The 16107-nt window shown below is 38.6% G+C and overlaps 3 protein-coding genes and 1 long non-coding RNA gene across 6 annotated transcripts in view; 1 reads left to right on the top strand and 3 right to left on the bottom strand.

The window, feature by feature from the left end:
• Window positions 1-11395, bottom strand: part of LOC114651773 (macrophage mannose receptor 1-like) — a 55797-nt gene extending 44402 nt beyond the window's left edge. The window contains exon 1 of the mRNA XM_051929404.1: window positions 11306-11395. Within this exon, the coding sequence (XP_051785364.1) occupies window positions 11306-11372 (67 nt within the window). The 5' untranslated portion in view covers window positions 11373-11395. The remainder of the gene's footprint in view (window positions 1-11305) is intronic.
• LOC114651765 (macrophage mannose receptor 1-like) overlaps window positions 1-12172 on the bottom strand; it is a 136500-nt gene extending 124328 nt beyond the window's left edge. Inside the window, exon 1 of the mRNA XM_051929411.1 lies at window positions 12054-12172. The gene's annotated coding sequence lies outside the window, so the exon portion shown is untranslated. The remainder of the gene's footprint in view (window positions 1-12053) is intronic.
• LOC114651757 (secretory phospholipase A2 receptor-like) overlaps window positions 1-16107 on the bottom strand; it is a 166268-nt gene that overhangs the window by 124417 nt on the left and 25744 nt on the right. The gene's annotated exons all lie outside the window — the stretch shown is intronic.
• Window positions 1-16107, top strand: part of LOC127528620 (uncharacterized) — a 140975-nt gene that overhangs the window by 101628 nt on the left and 23240 nt on the right. For 2 of the 3 annotated variants that reach the window (XR_007935365.1, XR_007935366.1), the window contains exon 3: window positions 10325-10639. The exons of the other annotated variant lie outside the window; for it this stretch is intronic. This is a non-coding gene — a long non-coding RNA (uncharacterized LOC127528620). Of the gene's footprint in view, window positions 1-10324; window positions 10640-16107 lie in introns of those variants that run through there. 3 annotated transcript variants of the gene reach the window in all.

Genomic DNA, 16107 nt, shown 5'->3' with positions numbered 1-16107 from the left:
GTTACTGCATTTTTTTCAAAGGGTAAATCTGAATACATGGAGTGGCAATTTGATGTTTGTACCACACTTCTTCATCAATTTCCTTACTTTCCTCCATTCATAAATGAACACTTGATGAAGTGTTACTTCCAACTCGTTTCTTCTGGGCATGTTACCATCACTAGTGCATATCATATAGCAAAGGTCAACTTTGCTGGACACCCACGTATCTTACATGGACAGCATCTGTATACCATGCCAAGTTCTCTATGAAGTTCTCGCACAGGGCATCAGAAAAAAACAAGACATCCAAGACATCCATGGACTTTATCAAAGAGAGACTGAAATATTGTGGAATCTCTGTAAAAGAGTTTTGGGCCTGTACTGAAAATACAATCACATGGTAGACTACACCACAGAAAGCCTATATTTCCTTTGAAAACAGCTGGAGTTACCAAATCACCAGTGCCAGGGAATGCATTCATAACAGCATCTTTTCAGTGCCCTATCGCCCTCAAGTGTGCACCTCAAGAATTGGACTTGACAGTCATACCAGAGCCAACCAACAAAGACTGCACACTTTATAACCTTTCCAAAATCAAAGGTCTACCAACAATATTCTAATGATCTGTTGATTTTCATCAGTTTTAAATTGTTTTGTTTTACTGTGTGATAAATCTGCATTTTTATATGTGGTCATTATATATTTTTTGTGTCATGCGTAATTTCATTTTATACCAAAGGAAGTTGGATTAAATTGAATTAAATTTTACTTGAAAATGAGTGTTAATGAATCACGATTTAAAACTTTCAACCACCCCTTAGAAGTCTAAGCAGCCCTGATTTGAATTCATAGGTAAGGGGAACAGTAGGAAAAAAGAAAACTAAACACACAAGCAATAGCCTGAAATCTAAAAAATCACCAGAACCAGATAACTTTTATCCTCAAGTGCTTAAGGAAGTTAACAAGTGTGTTATGAGGCCTGTTTTGCCCTTACAATACATATATAAACCTTTTACACATATTTTTCGAAAATCTCAGCAAAATCCAGGAATTCCTATAGACCGAAGGCTTGCAGAAATCCTGTTGTACAAAAAGGTGATCAGGCTGATCCAAGTAACTATAGGCCGGTAAACTTAATGTGCATCACATGTAAAATAACGGAAGGAAATACTAAATAAAGGATCGAGGAGAACATCATTCATCCAAAACCAGAATCCAAAGACTCTGAAGCTCCTCATCCCAAACCACACTTTCTTCCATAAGCTTGTTTCATTGAGGCACTTAAGCAAATGCCAGTCTTCCCCTGAGTTTCAGGTGGTGGCCAGCAAGGCCATTGGAATTGGAATTGCAGTGCTCAAGTGTTGAGAGCCAAGGCTTAGTGGAGTTCACAACATGGAACAAACGTCCACTTTATTCCAAGAGAAAAGACAGAATGACACTGTCTACAGATGGTGGACACTGGCCTAGCTGCTTTAACCAGAAACTTTAGCAGTGTAAAGAAAGTAAAATTACAAACTGCTGCCATATATTGAAATATAAGAAAATATGGAAGATATGTGAACTTAAATAGTCAAACAGTGATCACATAATACATAAGGGGTTGTAAATAAAATACTTTGCATTTGGTACAGCAGTGATGAGCCTCATTTCTGCCAGTCATTCATTCATTTAGTGAGCACATATTTTATATAATTTATAGTTCTAATATAATGCTTAGTATTGCAGTCATTTAACATTGATTTTTATTAACATTTTTAAAAATGTTGTTTTACTGTTTATTGTCCTTGTATATTCTTCTTCAATGCATAGAGTTGCATTTGGCAGCTAAGCATCTCACTACATACTGTACTGTTGTATAACTGAATGTGACAAATATGACTGCAGACAATTGTCATGCATTTGGGTAAGAATGTGATGCCTTCACTTCAGATGTGGGCTTCTCAAAGTATCTGAGTGTTCAGCCTCAGTCCACAAAACTACACATAACACCACCCCATCCCAACGTGACTTGACCCTGTCACCATGTGCTGCACAATTTGACAACAGGATGTAAGACATTTTCAATGCCAGGAAACTTTTGGAATCAACTTCAAATTCACCTTTTTTAAATATAACATAACATTCCTAACCCCACATAATTCAGTTCAGGGTATTTGGGGTCCTGTGCGTATCTAAGCAGCACTGGAGGTAAGCCACGGAACATCCCTGGAAAAAGCACCAGTCCATCACAGAGTCCTGACTCATTCACACACACACAAACACACTGGGCCTGTTTAGAGACGCCAATTCACCTGAGGTGTTCATCTTTCAAAATATTTCTCAGTTGATTTAACCATCACTATTGGTAAAATTAATTGTCAAGAACCATTAATGTGCTGTCTAACATGTTTGTCCATCAACCCATCCACTTCCTGAATTCTTTTGTTTCCTTTTAAAGCCGGTCCTCCAACTTACAGGAAAACTTAGTGGTTGGTGGCAGGATCGGCACTCCAGCCACAATAAAAACAATCTGACACTGTTCCAGTGTGGTGCTGAGGTGTCACCAGGTCATAATTGAGGTGGTTTGTCATGTGGTGGGTGTGGAAACGTGCTATCAACACATGCCCCCCCCCCCCTTTTTTACAAGGTTGCTGGAAGCTGGAAACTAGTCCAGTATAATTCAGAGAAAGGCAAGAACCAGCCATGGAAAAGATAACAGACTTTATGTGTTCATCTGGTTGTGTAAAATTCCTACAATTGAATAAAAGTTGTTTGTACTTCCAGCAATCCAGCGCTCACATTTGCACCACATTTCATTGTGAACCAAGACTGAACCAGCCCTAGACAGAGTGCCTGTACAGCAAGGGCACACTCATGCGAACACACTGCAAATTTATAGCCAGTCAGTCAGTCAGTCATTTTCCCACCTGCTATATCCTAACATAGGGTCATGGGGGTCTGCTGGACCCAATCCCAGTCAGCACAGGGCGCAAAGCAGGAACAAATCCCGGGCATGGTGCCAGCCCAGCACAGGGCACACACACCAAACACACACTAGGGACAAGTTAGGATCACCAATGCACCTAACCTGCATGTCTTTGGACTTTGGAAGGAAACCGGAGCACCCAGAGGCAGACACGGGGAGAACATGCAAACTCCATGCAAGGAGGATCTGGGAAGTGAAACCAGGTCTCCTTACTGGGATCTGGGATCTGGGAGTGTGTGGCAGCTGTGCCACTATGCCACTCTACCTGTCTGTCTATTATTTAGCATACAGCATGACCTTCGTAGTCAGCTCTTCCCAGTGCAAATCACAGGCAATTAAACACATTCAGATGAACACAGCCTTCTGTGAGGAATAAAGCAGATAAAGGGAACAAATCATTTAAACTATCAAAGATTAAGGATGATAATTTCAGCCTTCATTTTCAATTTTCCTGTTGAGGATGAGATGCCTGCCAGTTAAGATGAGGCTCTTAACTCCTGAAAACAAAATTTAAATGTTTGCTAATGTTTCACTAGCCTGGCAGCTGAGGTCTTCAAATCAGCTATTGCTTACTGTCCCACGTACATGCCGATCATGCCTTTGTGGTGGCTGGTGCTAAACTGTGGAATGGTTTACCCCTCACAATAAGGTCAGCTCCCACAATTCATAGTTTTACGTTTTTACTAACAAAGCACTTTTATTCATTTGCTTTTTAGCTGATGAGTTTGAGTGTTTAAATCATTACAGTATATTCATATTGATTATGTTGTGTTCATTTTATTCTTGTGCAGGTACGTATGTATAACTTGTTTATGTTTGTATGTTGGTGTATGTATGTTTATGTATATATAACGTTTTATTTATATATATTGTGGCCTGCAGGAGACGTTCCAGCTCCCCAAACCCAACAGAGACAGCTCCCCAAACCCAACAGAGACTGGCACAAGTCTCTGCAACACACAAGGCTTTTATTCAGCTGTGGGAAACTCTTTCCAATAATTTCCCACCTTCACAGTACAGTTACAAAAGCACAAACCAATACACAGCACTCTGTCTTCGTACCTCTTCCTTCTGACTCTAGCTCCCAGTGTTATGGCAGGCAGCTTCTTTTAATTAATTCCTTCTATGTGTCCCAATGGCTTGACCCAGTCCTTGTAGCACCCCCTGGCAACACCCACGGCACCAAACAGGGCTGAGTCAAAGAACTCCAATTCCCATGGTACCCTGTAGAAACTGTGGCACTGCTGCAACCCAGGATGGCTGTCATCTACCATCCTGATGGAGGAAGTGCCCTAAAGAAGCTGCCTTCCCCCATCCTTCCACTTCATGGGCATCCTGACTGAGTAATGCTGCCAGCCATCCCTTTGTATTTCAGAAAATGTAGTGAAATTGTGTATTTACTGTATGCCATCTAACAATCATATTTAAATTTTCCATCCCCATCCAGTAAGAAAAATTACCTGTATGGAAGTGGGAAGTGGAGGGCACAATAATAAAAGAGTGTAGGGTTGAAGGGCTTGTGCAGTAAAACCTCTTCATTGACTTTGATGAAGGATTCTGACTTCTCATTACACTGCCAGCCAAACTTCTACAATGCTGTAAAATAGGCAGGAGGTGTTTTGTCCTGATAGAGTTCTATATTACACTTGTTTCCACTTTTGTATTATTAATGCATAGCCTTTGTCAGAATGCCTCAGATCTCACAGACTTACCACTGTTTATAAGTTATTGTAGTATATAACTTCTCCCCACCTTCCCTTCTACATTTATAACCTCAGGCAATTAGGCGTAGTAAAAGACAAACAGGAATTAAGTTAGAACTTAAATAATGTATTATTGATAATATTCATAAATAATAACAATAAGCAAAGTACAAGTGAATATTGGCAAGCATAGAACCTGATAAATGCTGATGTGTATTTTCAGGCGGCACACAGACTTGTAGTTACTTTAAATGTCTCGAGTTAAGGCATCATTTTTGGTCAGCTTTCTTCAGAACAGGCTGCATGCTTGTCTCATTATGGCTGCCGATTTGGGCTCCTCATGGCAATGGTGTGACAGAGAGATGCCTCTTCATAGTGAAGTTTGTAAGAGAGATAGGGAGGGGTAAAGCAACCAAATGTATACATTCTTTGTCCAAACCCTTATGCCAAAGGGCATTGTGCTACAGAATGGCCTCTGATTCAGGCCAATCCCAAACAACCATACTTCAGACCAATGGGGCACACAATGCCTTTCACACCTGCCCCCCAAAACCATTTGCTCAGCTGATGCTTGCCAGCTCGGTAGATTGGCTTTCCTGTGAAGATTGATTGAGAGAGTCCTGCAGAGAACCACTTACCAAACTGGTTTTAGGCACTTCCCCCGACCCTGTTGTAAAATTACAAAGACACAGTCCGAAAAAGTGGGGTGGTGTTCTTAACCATCAAACAATTGGTGTTCTTATCAATGATAGACATTAGTGTTATAAGTTACAAATAAAGAAATACAAAATATTTATCAACTTATAAGAAAAATTTCACACCACAACAGGAGGGAACGGGTAGCCAGGACTGTGACTGTGGCATAATTTCTCTGTTATAACTGTCTGTTGACCCCATGTAGTTCATTTTCTCCATGGATGTTGCTGGCTGAAGTTTTGTTCATCTCCTCTGTTGTCAGCTGGACATTTCTCAATGATAACATTAATGGAGTTGTAAGGTTTGGACATGTTAATGTTAATCTTTTTGAAGTTGCTTTATTTTACTGCATTTTAACTCCTTCTGTATTTTTATGTATGTTCTTTATGCAGCTTGTAACATTTGCGTTGTTATGTTTTCTGTTAACTTGTTTCAGTGCTCTGAGTCTTCAGTCAATGAAGAACGCTATACAGATAATAATCAGATTGAACTTAATTAAAATTGACTTGAAAATGTCAAAGGTGGCAAAATGAATCAGAGGAGAAACCCATTTTGGTGCGGAAAAGTAAAGATTTGAGGGATTTTAAGGTGAATGAATTTCAAGAACAAAATGTAACTTTCACGAATATATTGCACCAGGAGAGAAGGGAAGCCAGTAGAGAGTGAAATTAGCAGGGGAGGTTTGTTGGATGTTTCAGTCTGTTTGTCGTTTATTCAAGATTTAGGTCTTTATGCTTCAAATTCCTGAATATTGAATAGACACCACATGAGGAGACTTGAGTTGTTAATTAGCTCTTTGATTCATTCTTTCACTGCAAATGTGTAGGAGAACCACAGGTACAAGAGCCCTGAGCAGAGCTGTGCAGTCTGCAGAAGCGGATCAGACCTCCGAACTTCATCAGCAGAATTGCCATGATGGCTGCCACACAAGGTCAGTGCACTCAGGTAGAAACACAAAACAGCATCATTATGTTGAGCCTCTCTGGGTGAGTTTAATGGGTAATATTTCATCATCGATATACATTAGCATATTGGCAACCTTAGTCTTGCATTTAGCTATAATATAATAAAGTACTGAAACAATACAACCTGAGGCTAAATTTAGAAGCTTCTGTAGACATTGTGTGTATTTCAAAAATTGGTTTCATGCCTTCTAAGAATGTGCTATCATTCACATTATCCACTTACTCACCACTGTAGCAGACAAATGGGGCTGGTCCTGCACAGTCCTGCTTGACCCACTTCGTCTGATTTTGATCCAGAGTGGCACAGTTCTGATCATCTTGAATGTTCTTTGAAGAGTCATTTAACCAGTTTTGGTAAATGACCGGGTCATCATTCATCCAGAACCAGAATCCAAAGACCCTGGACCTCCTCATCCCAATCCACACTTTCTCCTGTATGTTGGTTCCATTGAGGTACTTCAGCAAATGCCACTCTTCTCTTTCACTTCGGATGGTGGCCATGCCACTGTAATTGGAATTGCAGTATTCAAGAGCTGAGAGCCAAGACATATTGGTGCTCACAGCTTGGAACTTCCTTTTTACTGCAAGAAAAAAAAAAAACAAAAAACAAAATGACACTGCAGGTGGTGGACACTACAGAGACCTGCCTACTTCTACCAAACCTGTGACAGACCACCTTCTCTTGTGTCTTAAGTCTGACAGATTTGTTTGATGTGCTGCAAATGTAAACTTAATATGCTACTGAAGCTAAGTTTTTAATTATGTTTACCTTATTTAAGGAAAGCAAATATGGTCAAACCTTTCATATATTAAACTTAAAATTTTTAAAGCTATGTCAGCAGTGTTAAACAGAAAAGGAACCAACCAAGAATAGAGTACTAGTTGAATGCCGGGAGCCTTCATTTATAATGGGCAGTACTTAACACACATACACACACACACGCACGCACACACACACACACACACGCACACACGCACACACACACACACACACACACACACACACACACGCACGCACGCACACACACACACGCACACACACACACGCACACACACGCACACACACACACACGCACACACACACGCACACACGCACACACACGCACACACACACACCTCATATGTTTAGTATTTACTGTTTATCTTAGCAAGTTCACATTTATAAACGAAAATGCTTTTCAAATCATGCGATAAAATGTTATTTTTGTGTAGGAATCAATAATAATCAAACAGTAGGTGATATCTATCATATTCATTTTGAACAAATATGAATGGGATAAGGTTTCCAGTGCTATTGTTGTTTGTTGTCTTGAGCTGAACAAATTGAAAGGACAAAGTTTACATGTAGTGTTATAATGAAATGACATAACACAAATTCATAGCATCTACACACCACATCAAGGACAGCATTTTAATTTCATTACTTTGCGAATGTATTTCTTGCACTTGATGCATGCAAATTGTGCCTTCCTGTCCTTCTTGGGTCTACAAACATTACAGTGCTCCCTCTTGCTGCTACTGGCAGCAACCTAGAATGATAAATGGACGCTGGTAAGCTCTAAAAGTCTAATCACACACTCATACTTGCTTCAAGTTTTGGAGTTGGTGGTCCTGTAGCTCTAGCATCCTCCTTCTGTGGCTGTAGAGGATGGGGTCCTTGGGATGTGTTGCCTTCTCTAGATTTAATGTCTTACCAATTACTTACTGCTCTTGAAGAAAGAGTCGTCTCTTCTGTAGCTTTCCAATATTCCAATTTGGATTCAGTGCCATCCAGATGTCAGATGCTCTGTAAGCAGAGACCTCCAAAATATTGAAACATATTACAAGTGGCCAGCGTAGGGAGTTTCTTTTACAGCTGTGGCCACTCATCAATTTATCTGAGTTATCTGCATTATCTACTCCAACTTTTGTAGCATTGTAATCCATAATGATTTCTGGTTTATGATGCTCTTCACTTTCATTTCAGTGGTCCCTATACAGTGTGCTAATGAGTGCCACATTTTTCTTCTTTTTTTGGAATATAATACACCGATAATGTGTTGGCTGTTAATAGAAACTTACTTGAACTGACAGGCCTGTTCTTTGTACTCATCAGCTGAGGTGGGAGCTCTGGCTTGTTTCTCCTTATTGTTCTCACCAATATTAGCTTTCTTTTAATGAAGAATAATTGTGCAAAAAAGAAAATTGTCACATGTGATGTTGTGACCACAGAGTCCCTGTGTCATGCCCAGGGCAACCCACATTACTTTGTTTTTCTGAGGAGCTTCTCCATCCAGTATATACCTGCAGGTTCCGTGAATATAATGATGTTGCATCATAGGCAGCCCAGTTCTTGATTCCATATTTTGCAGGTTTAGATAGCATGTATTTCCTGAAGGGGCATAAGCTACTCGTCAACAGTAAAGTTTAGTCCTGGGCTGAAGCACAGGGGAACGTGTTCCACCCACTTGTGTCACACTGACTTGATTGAAGACAGCTTCTCTCCCTGTTGTCGAAGTGGTCTGATATCTCAGTTGTCAAAGCAGCATCCTGGAAACTTTGTAAAACGTTTGCAGAGACATTGTTTCATTGAAAGGTTCTTGGCCAGTTTCTGCATTCCGCAGGTATTAAGTGGACTCTTCACTGGATCTGAAAATATCAGCAAGTATAAGAAGCCCAAAGTATGCATTTAAATTGGTTTGGTCAATTACTTTCAATCTCTCTCCAAAAACATACCTCCCCTTCAAATTTGTGCAGTCCAAAATGATTTTCTGGATGGTGTCTGGAATGAAATGTTTAAAAGAAGACCTGATGTCTTGCACAAGAGAAACTGCCATTCATGTCTTCCCTGGCTCCTTCCTTCTTCAAGAATTTCATTCAGTTTCATTATTTTTAAAATCCATAGTTCTTCTCCTTTCTGAGAGTCAATCCTATCCTCTTCTTCAAACTGACTATCATACTCCAAATTCACAGAAACATGATGCCCGTTATCTGAAAATTCTTTGTCTTTCAAAGTGGTCACTCTTTTCGCGTTAAGTTTCTCTTTATTCTAAAATGATTTCTAAGGTCATCTGAGCAGAGATTTTCTTTGCCATACTGGTTGGTTTTTGGAAAGAAGCCACATATGCAGAGCGATGTATTTTTTGCATCCCTACCCAATTCCATTTTGAAAGGAAATTAGAATAATAACTGGTGTGATGGGATTAGGTGTTTGTATGAAAGAAAATGGTATTTGTTGGAGATTGTGTGTGTATGGAGGAACTCATGATCGATGGTGATGTAAATGATTGGTCCTGTGGGATTAGGTTTTGGTTATTTTGAAACAATGACTCTAAAGTGATGTCATTGTTTTATCATCAGTTTCCACACATGAATTGCTCCCGGGCCTAGCAGACACGAACATCACAAACATAATGTATGTACTTGATAAAAAGTCTTCCCTTTACATGTTCTTCAAAGAAAATGAGCAAAATACATTGAATCTCAAGTTGAAAAAATTATTTGTTGTACATCTCTGAATTGAAAATGGGTCTAATAGAATTGAATACTACAGAAAGATGTGGTAACGGGTTTTAAAAATATAAACAAAGGTTATATAGATATATTTACTCTGCTTTCTCAAGATAATGTTTCTGTATCTCGATTTTATATCTCTGGAAAATAATTATTTGCTTGCTTTCCTGTTGAATTTTTGTTTAATTATAATTTACAGATTTTGTATGCAATATGACATTGATGAGCCTCATTTCTGCCACTCTACCTCCAGACATGAGTGTGTGCTCAGCTGTAACTTACCTGCATAGCAGATGAATGTCTTATCGTTTTGACAGCCACAGTCATTCCAGGTGCCATTGGGGTTTGTTTCATTTCTCTGGTAGTACATGGTGCCACAAGATACATTTACATTGTTTGGTTCCTCTGTATTCCACTTTCGATAGGTGAATGTTTCACCGTTGCTCCATGTTCCATTGGTCTTATTTATATCTTTTAGCCCAATCCAGATTTCTGCATCAGAGTAATTTTCTTTTGTAAGATTGTTCAGAATTTCCTTAAGTTCCTCCTCATCTGCAATAGTCACCAAGTCAGTGAAGTTACTCCGGCAGTAAGCCTGTGCATTTGACCAGTTTGTCATTTCATTTACATAATAATAGTTAAACTCCTGGGATCCGTGCACAGCCATTACAAACAAGCTGAATCCTGCAGCAGAAAATGTCAGAAAGAAAAAGCAAAAAGGAAACCATCAGCTGTCAAACTGTGGCTGAGCACTAAACATGCAGTGGTGTCCTTATTCTTTATAAAGCTCCAAATCAACTTTTGCTAAAGATTGTTTCCCATGGTCAAACTTAAAGACCTGTGCGCATGTTGCAGGAAAGTTTTTCAGGCAGAACCTGATAAGTGATGTCCTCAGAGTTCAGGGTGACCACCCTTGCAATGAAGGGACTTCATGGTATTTGACCTTAAACTGAAAACTGCATAAGACAAAAGGAGAGCAGGTCAGGAAAAGCAGGACATGACACTGACTGACCTAATGAAGCTGTGGACCTAATAAGAAAGGCTGGTGACCTGCGCAGTTGTGACCCAAATCCCTGTGCAAGTGACCTGGACACAATGGCTCTTGTAGTGCTTCACTGGAGCTGAGAAGGCCATTATGAGCTTCTTACACTTTTTTGGCAACTCAGAGCCACTGCCCTGGGCAACTTTCTTAAAAAATCATGAAAGAATACTAAAAGTATTAAAGTAATCCAATTTTTGTCAGGATTTTCAGTATTTATTTATATATAAACATACTGTATTTTACACATTAGAGTTCTTTTAACAATATACCTTAATATTACCAAACTCACATATTCCTGGACAAGTTGCCGGTCTATCACAGAGTCCTGACTTGCACACACACCCAATCACACCTGGCCAGTTTACAGATACCTGTTAACCTGAGCTGTTCATCTTTAGGTCTTTACACCTTTCATGATATTTCTCTGTTGACTTAACCATCAAGATTGCAATGTCTTACCTGCAAGAATTATTAATATGCTGCCCATCATGTTTATCCATCCACTCAATCCACTTTGTGTATTCATTTTTTTTTTGTTACAAGATTGCTGGAAACTGGAGCCTGCAGAGTAACAATGAGAGAAAAGCAGCTCTGAACTTTATGTTTTCTTCTGATTTAAAAAAAATTCCTACAATGAAGAAGCAGATGTTTGTACTTCATTTGCATCCATGTACTGTACCTGCTTACATCCTTCATGGAGAACAAAGACTGAACCAACTCTAGACACAGTAACTGTACAGCTTGGGCTTACTTGTGAAAACACTCCCTCCATGCCAATTTGTAATTACCAATTAACTTGACAAACACAAATACTGTATGAAAAACATGCAAAATCCACCAGGCAGTAACTAAACCAGGACTGAAACTCAGGGTCCTGGAGTGTGAAGTGGCTGAGCCACTGTGCCACTCAACTTGTTGGTCTATTGCTTGGCTTTCATAGGCAGCACTGCCCAGTGGAATTCACAGGCAAAAAAGATCTGTTCTGATGAAGAATGAAGGACTGAAACAGACAAAAACATCAACAAATGTAAACCTTCTCAGATTAAGAGTGGCAATTGCATTGTCTAAAACAGCTTTCAGTTTCTACCTGACTGTTAGGCTGAAGGTGTTTGCCAATTAAAGCGAGTCTCATGATCTTTCTGACATCGAGTGGCCAACATAGACTCAAGAATGAACAGTCACTTTACACGTACAAAGTTTTGCTTACCTAAAGCCTAACTGCTGCTTAATGTTTCCAAGAATTGTGGTCAGCAGGCTGTGTGGATGTCTCCGCTTCAGTTTGTCCTTACTGACAGTGGACGTTCACACTCTGCACAGGTTTAGAAGGTGTGTATCATTGCCTGGTGTTTAAATAGACTTTTCTGATATGTAAATTACTGCTTTCCTTGTTGACATTAATCCTATTGACAATTCAAATTAATTTTCCTATATTGGACTGTAACAATATTTTCATTGAAAGATAACGACAAAGAATCACAAAAAGAAAGATATTTTTTCATAAAGGAGAAGAAACACATGGGCTGGACTAGCTGAAAGACGACAGCAGAAGCAGGAACACTGCAGTGGCCCTCTGCCTTGATATCACTTGTCATGGGGTGCAAATCATTGAACCAATTAGCCTGTATTTTATATAACGCCAGACACAGCATGTATCATCATAGAGCACTTCACCGGGACAATAGGAATACAATACAATATGAAATTTAAAAGCCTAACAGTACAATTTGCAAAAAAAAAAGGAAATGGTGGCACAGTGGACAGTGCTGCTGCCTCATAGCTCTAGAGACCCTGACTTCATCACTGGCTGTATAGAATTTTCATGGTGTCCCCCGTGTTCAGATGTGCATCCTCTGAGGACCGAAAGAGTTGTACTTAAGACTGTGAGGGTGTCCTCTGATGGAACAACTACTACTGCAAAAATACGAAAAATATATAAACAACCTGCTTATTGGGAAATATACCAAGAGACAAAGCAAGCAGAACCCAAAACAAGTTTCTATATGTATTTTAAATGCATCTAAAGGAAAAAAGAAAAAAAAATAATGTCAAACTATATAATTCCACTTTCACTCTATATTTTAAATAAGTAAAGGCAAATATTATAGAATAAAGTATTTTATTATATAATACGCTACTGTGGATGTCCGTTTGTCAGTCCAAGATTTTAAATCACTTGTAACTTGCAAACTGTTTGACCTATTGACCTGATATCTGGTACACATATACTACGTGACATCTACTGTCTGCTTATGGGGTGATGATTTTTATTACTCTTTTTATTTTTATTTTATTGTAGAGTCAACTCTCGGCAGCAGGGCGGCCGTGTGGCACACATGTACGGGCGCCGTTCTCATCCCTACCACCTTCGCAGATTCTTGAGGCAGATTGAACACTTAAATGCCAACTTAAATGAAAAATTAAGAAAATCTGACTTTATCAGTGTTAACGCGACAAGATGCCGATGGAAGAAGAGAAGAAGCGGGCCGATAGGGTGGAGAAAACATGAGCTGCTCAGGAAGCAGCAAGTGCATCAACCTCTGAGCAAACAAATGCTAAACGTACAGAGAAAGAGGATGAAAACTATAAGTCAGGTGTATTCACTGCACGTTATCGTGCAGTCTGCCATTACTGGTAGTGCATTAAACAAAAACTTCACAAAAAGTAAAACACATTGCATCATCATATGGAAAAATAGAATGTCCCCACAAACTACAGTAGTTATAAACCCAGATTTAATATCCCACATATAATAAAAGAGAAATTGCAAACACAACAAAAATATATGTTGTACATACAGTATACCAATGGAACATACAAGAAGATATTGTAATTACTGTACAAAAGCAAAAAACAAAAATATTCTAATTAAAAATACACAGACAGTATAATCAACAGCAAACAATAGAACAATATTGTAGAACAAACAATGCAAACTATTTGTACAATAGAACAATAGAAGCTGGCGTGAGCCAACTAAAAAAAAAACTACCAGTCCTTGTTATTTACAATAATTATGAAATATATATAAATATATACTGTAAATGATGTGATGTAAGGTGTAGATCTGGCCAATGCGTTTGAAGGAAGAACTTCTTCAGGACACAGAAAACCAATAATGAACTTAATTAAAACTTATTTGAAATACCTATGATATAGGAACCAGGACTAATAACAGTAGATCCACCGCTCATCCATCAATCAATTGACCAAAAACGAAAGCTGTATGAACTTTAAAAATAACCATACCACATAGAGTATTTATAACCACATCAGAAAGAAACTACTTAGCAAAGGGTGAAACTCACCTCACCCGTATGTCAATAAGTAAATATAAAAGAAAATCAACTAAAGGGCTTGTAACTAGCTGGAAGAAAAATGAACAAGAATAGAAAATGAATAAAAAAAAACTAGAGAGATCACATACATTACAATATGGAAATAATGAAAACTTGTGTACCTCATACACTCCACATAACGCATAAATCTGCATCTGTCTCACCGTATATCACAGAAAACATGCCTAGTCAAATGGCTTATTAAGACTAATGGGGTGTACTGTAAGGTCTTTAATTGAAAAATCCAGTGTGCGTCCCTGAGTAGCAACAGATTGTTAAAATTACCCCGACGGGGGTGTGGTTTTACTCAGTAAACTTAAGGTTTGAGAGTTTGTGATTTGTGGTAATTAAAGGTCTAGATGTGGGATGCTTCAAAGATTTGGTCCTGATGTTGCTTTTATGTTCTGTAATATAATAATGGATAGAATGTAGAGTTTTACCGATGTATATCAAGGGACAGGGGCAGAACAATAGATAAACGATAATATTTGAACTGCAATTAGAGACTGATGTCTCCCTGTGGGGACATTTGCATTTTTTGCCCGATTTTTCTGCTTCTTTGTCATCTTCTTTGCTTTTTTTCTACAGACTCTAATGTAGACCACACTCTCATGGGCTCTTTTTTAGACCAACGTACCTTAAAGTCATGCAAAGCTTACAGTATGCCTACATACCTATCACCCTGAAAGTCACAAACAGGAAAAACAAAAGACTTGTGGGGAGCAAACACTGTCACCAACAACATCATGCTAATGACAGAAATGAAAAGACGCAGCATTAAAATAAAGCAAACACTGCAGCCTAACAACGTGCAAGTGAAACACCTCTGCAACGGAGGGCAAGGCTTGAAGTTTTCACTAAAAATATTGTCTATCTGGAGGTATTTTCTCGAGAAAATGATTAATAGAACTCATATGCTAGCGAGTTAGCTAACGCCTCTCCAAGTTCATGAAAATAGTGAAACTGCTAAGTAGTCTTCAGGTTGTTTTTTGTCTTGAAGGCCATACACAAAGAGTTAATAATATTTTATCAAAAACAAATGCATTTTGCACATTGTGAGCATACAAATGAATAATGGAAATATAGATTATGTGACACGAGTTATGTAAGAATTCCTTTTTGTTTTCTTAATGGACATTTTTCACATCATTTGCCAATGTCCAGGCTTGGTCACCATTGGGTCCCATTCATTTTTAATCTTGCTTTTTACTTTCTCCGTCAAAACATGAAATTAAATGTTTTTTCTTGGCCACCAGTACAGACTACATGAGGTAAGTAACATATAAAAAAATATAATTTTTGGATGGAGTACTTATTTATAATGTTGCTTAAGTCTTGGTTTAAAATAGAAGGGTATAGGTTTATGGGGCATTGGACTCCTTGTGGAAAAAATGTAGCACCAATGTGTTGGTTAAACCAGGGAATGGGACACAGCAACTTTAGGACAGGGCCAGCTTTAGAACTTCACATGAAGGGATAAACAGTAATAAGAAATATGAATAGTAACATAATTTCAGCCCAAAGTACAAAGTAAAATAAGTAATACATTAGCAATTGTTTTCTTTAATACTTGAAGTACCAAAAATAAAACAAATGAGTTAGAGATGCATGAAGAATAGAATAATTATGATATTGTAGCAATATAAGAAACATGACTAAATAACAAAGATGGGAATCAGTGTAACATAGATGGGTACATGTTTTTTAGGAAAAATAGATACATAGAACAGAAAAGGAAGTGGGTTGCCTTTTATGTAAAACAGAATTTAAATACAAGTCTTCTTCAGTTGGATGATGAGCCACATCTTAGTGAGGACATCTTGTCACGCTTGGGTCATAAAGTTGCACAGGTTCACTCAGGGTTTTCAAGAGGCAGAAACTTTATTCGCTTCCCTGGTCCTCACAGCTGGAGTTTGCATGTTCTCC

This window comes from Erpetoichthys calabaricus, chromosome 1 (assembly GCF_900747795.2).
Source record: "Erpetoichthys calabaricus chromosome 1, fErpCal1.3, whole genome shotgun sequence".
Classification (NCBI taxonomy): Eukaryota; Metazoa; Chordata; class Cladistia; order Polypteriformes; family Polypteridae; genus Erpetoichthys; species Erpetoichthys calabaricus.
Note: the sequence above shows the minus strand (reverse complement) of the source record. Positions and strands in the feature narration are given on the sequence as shown.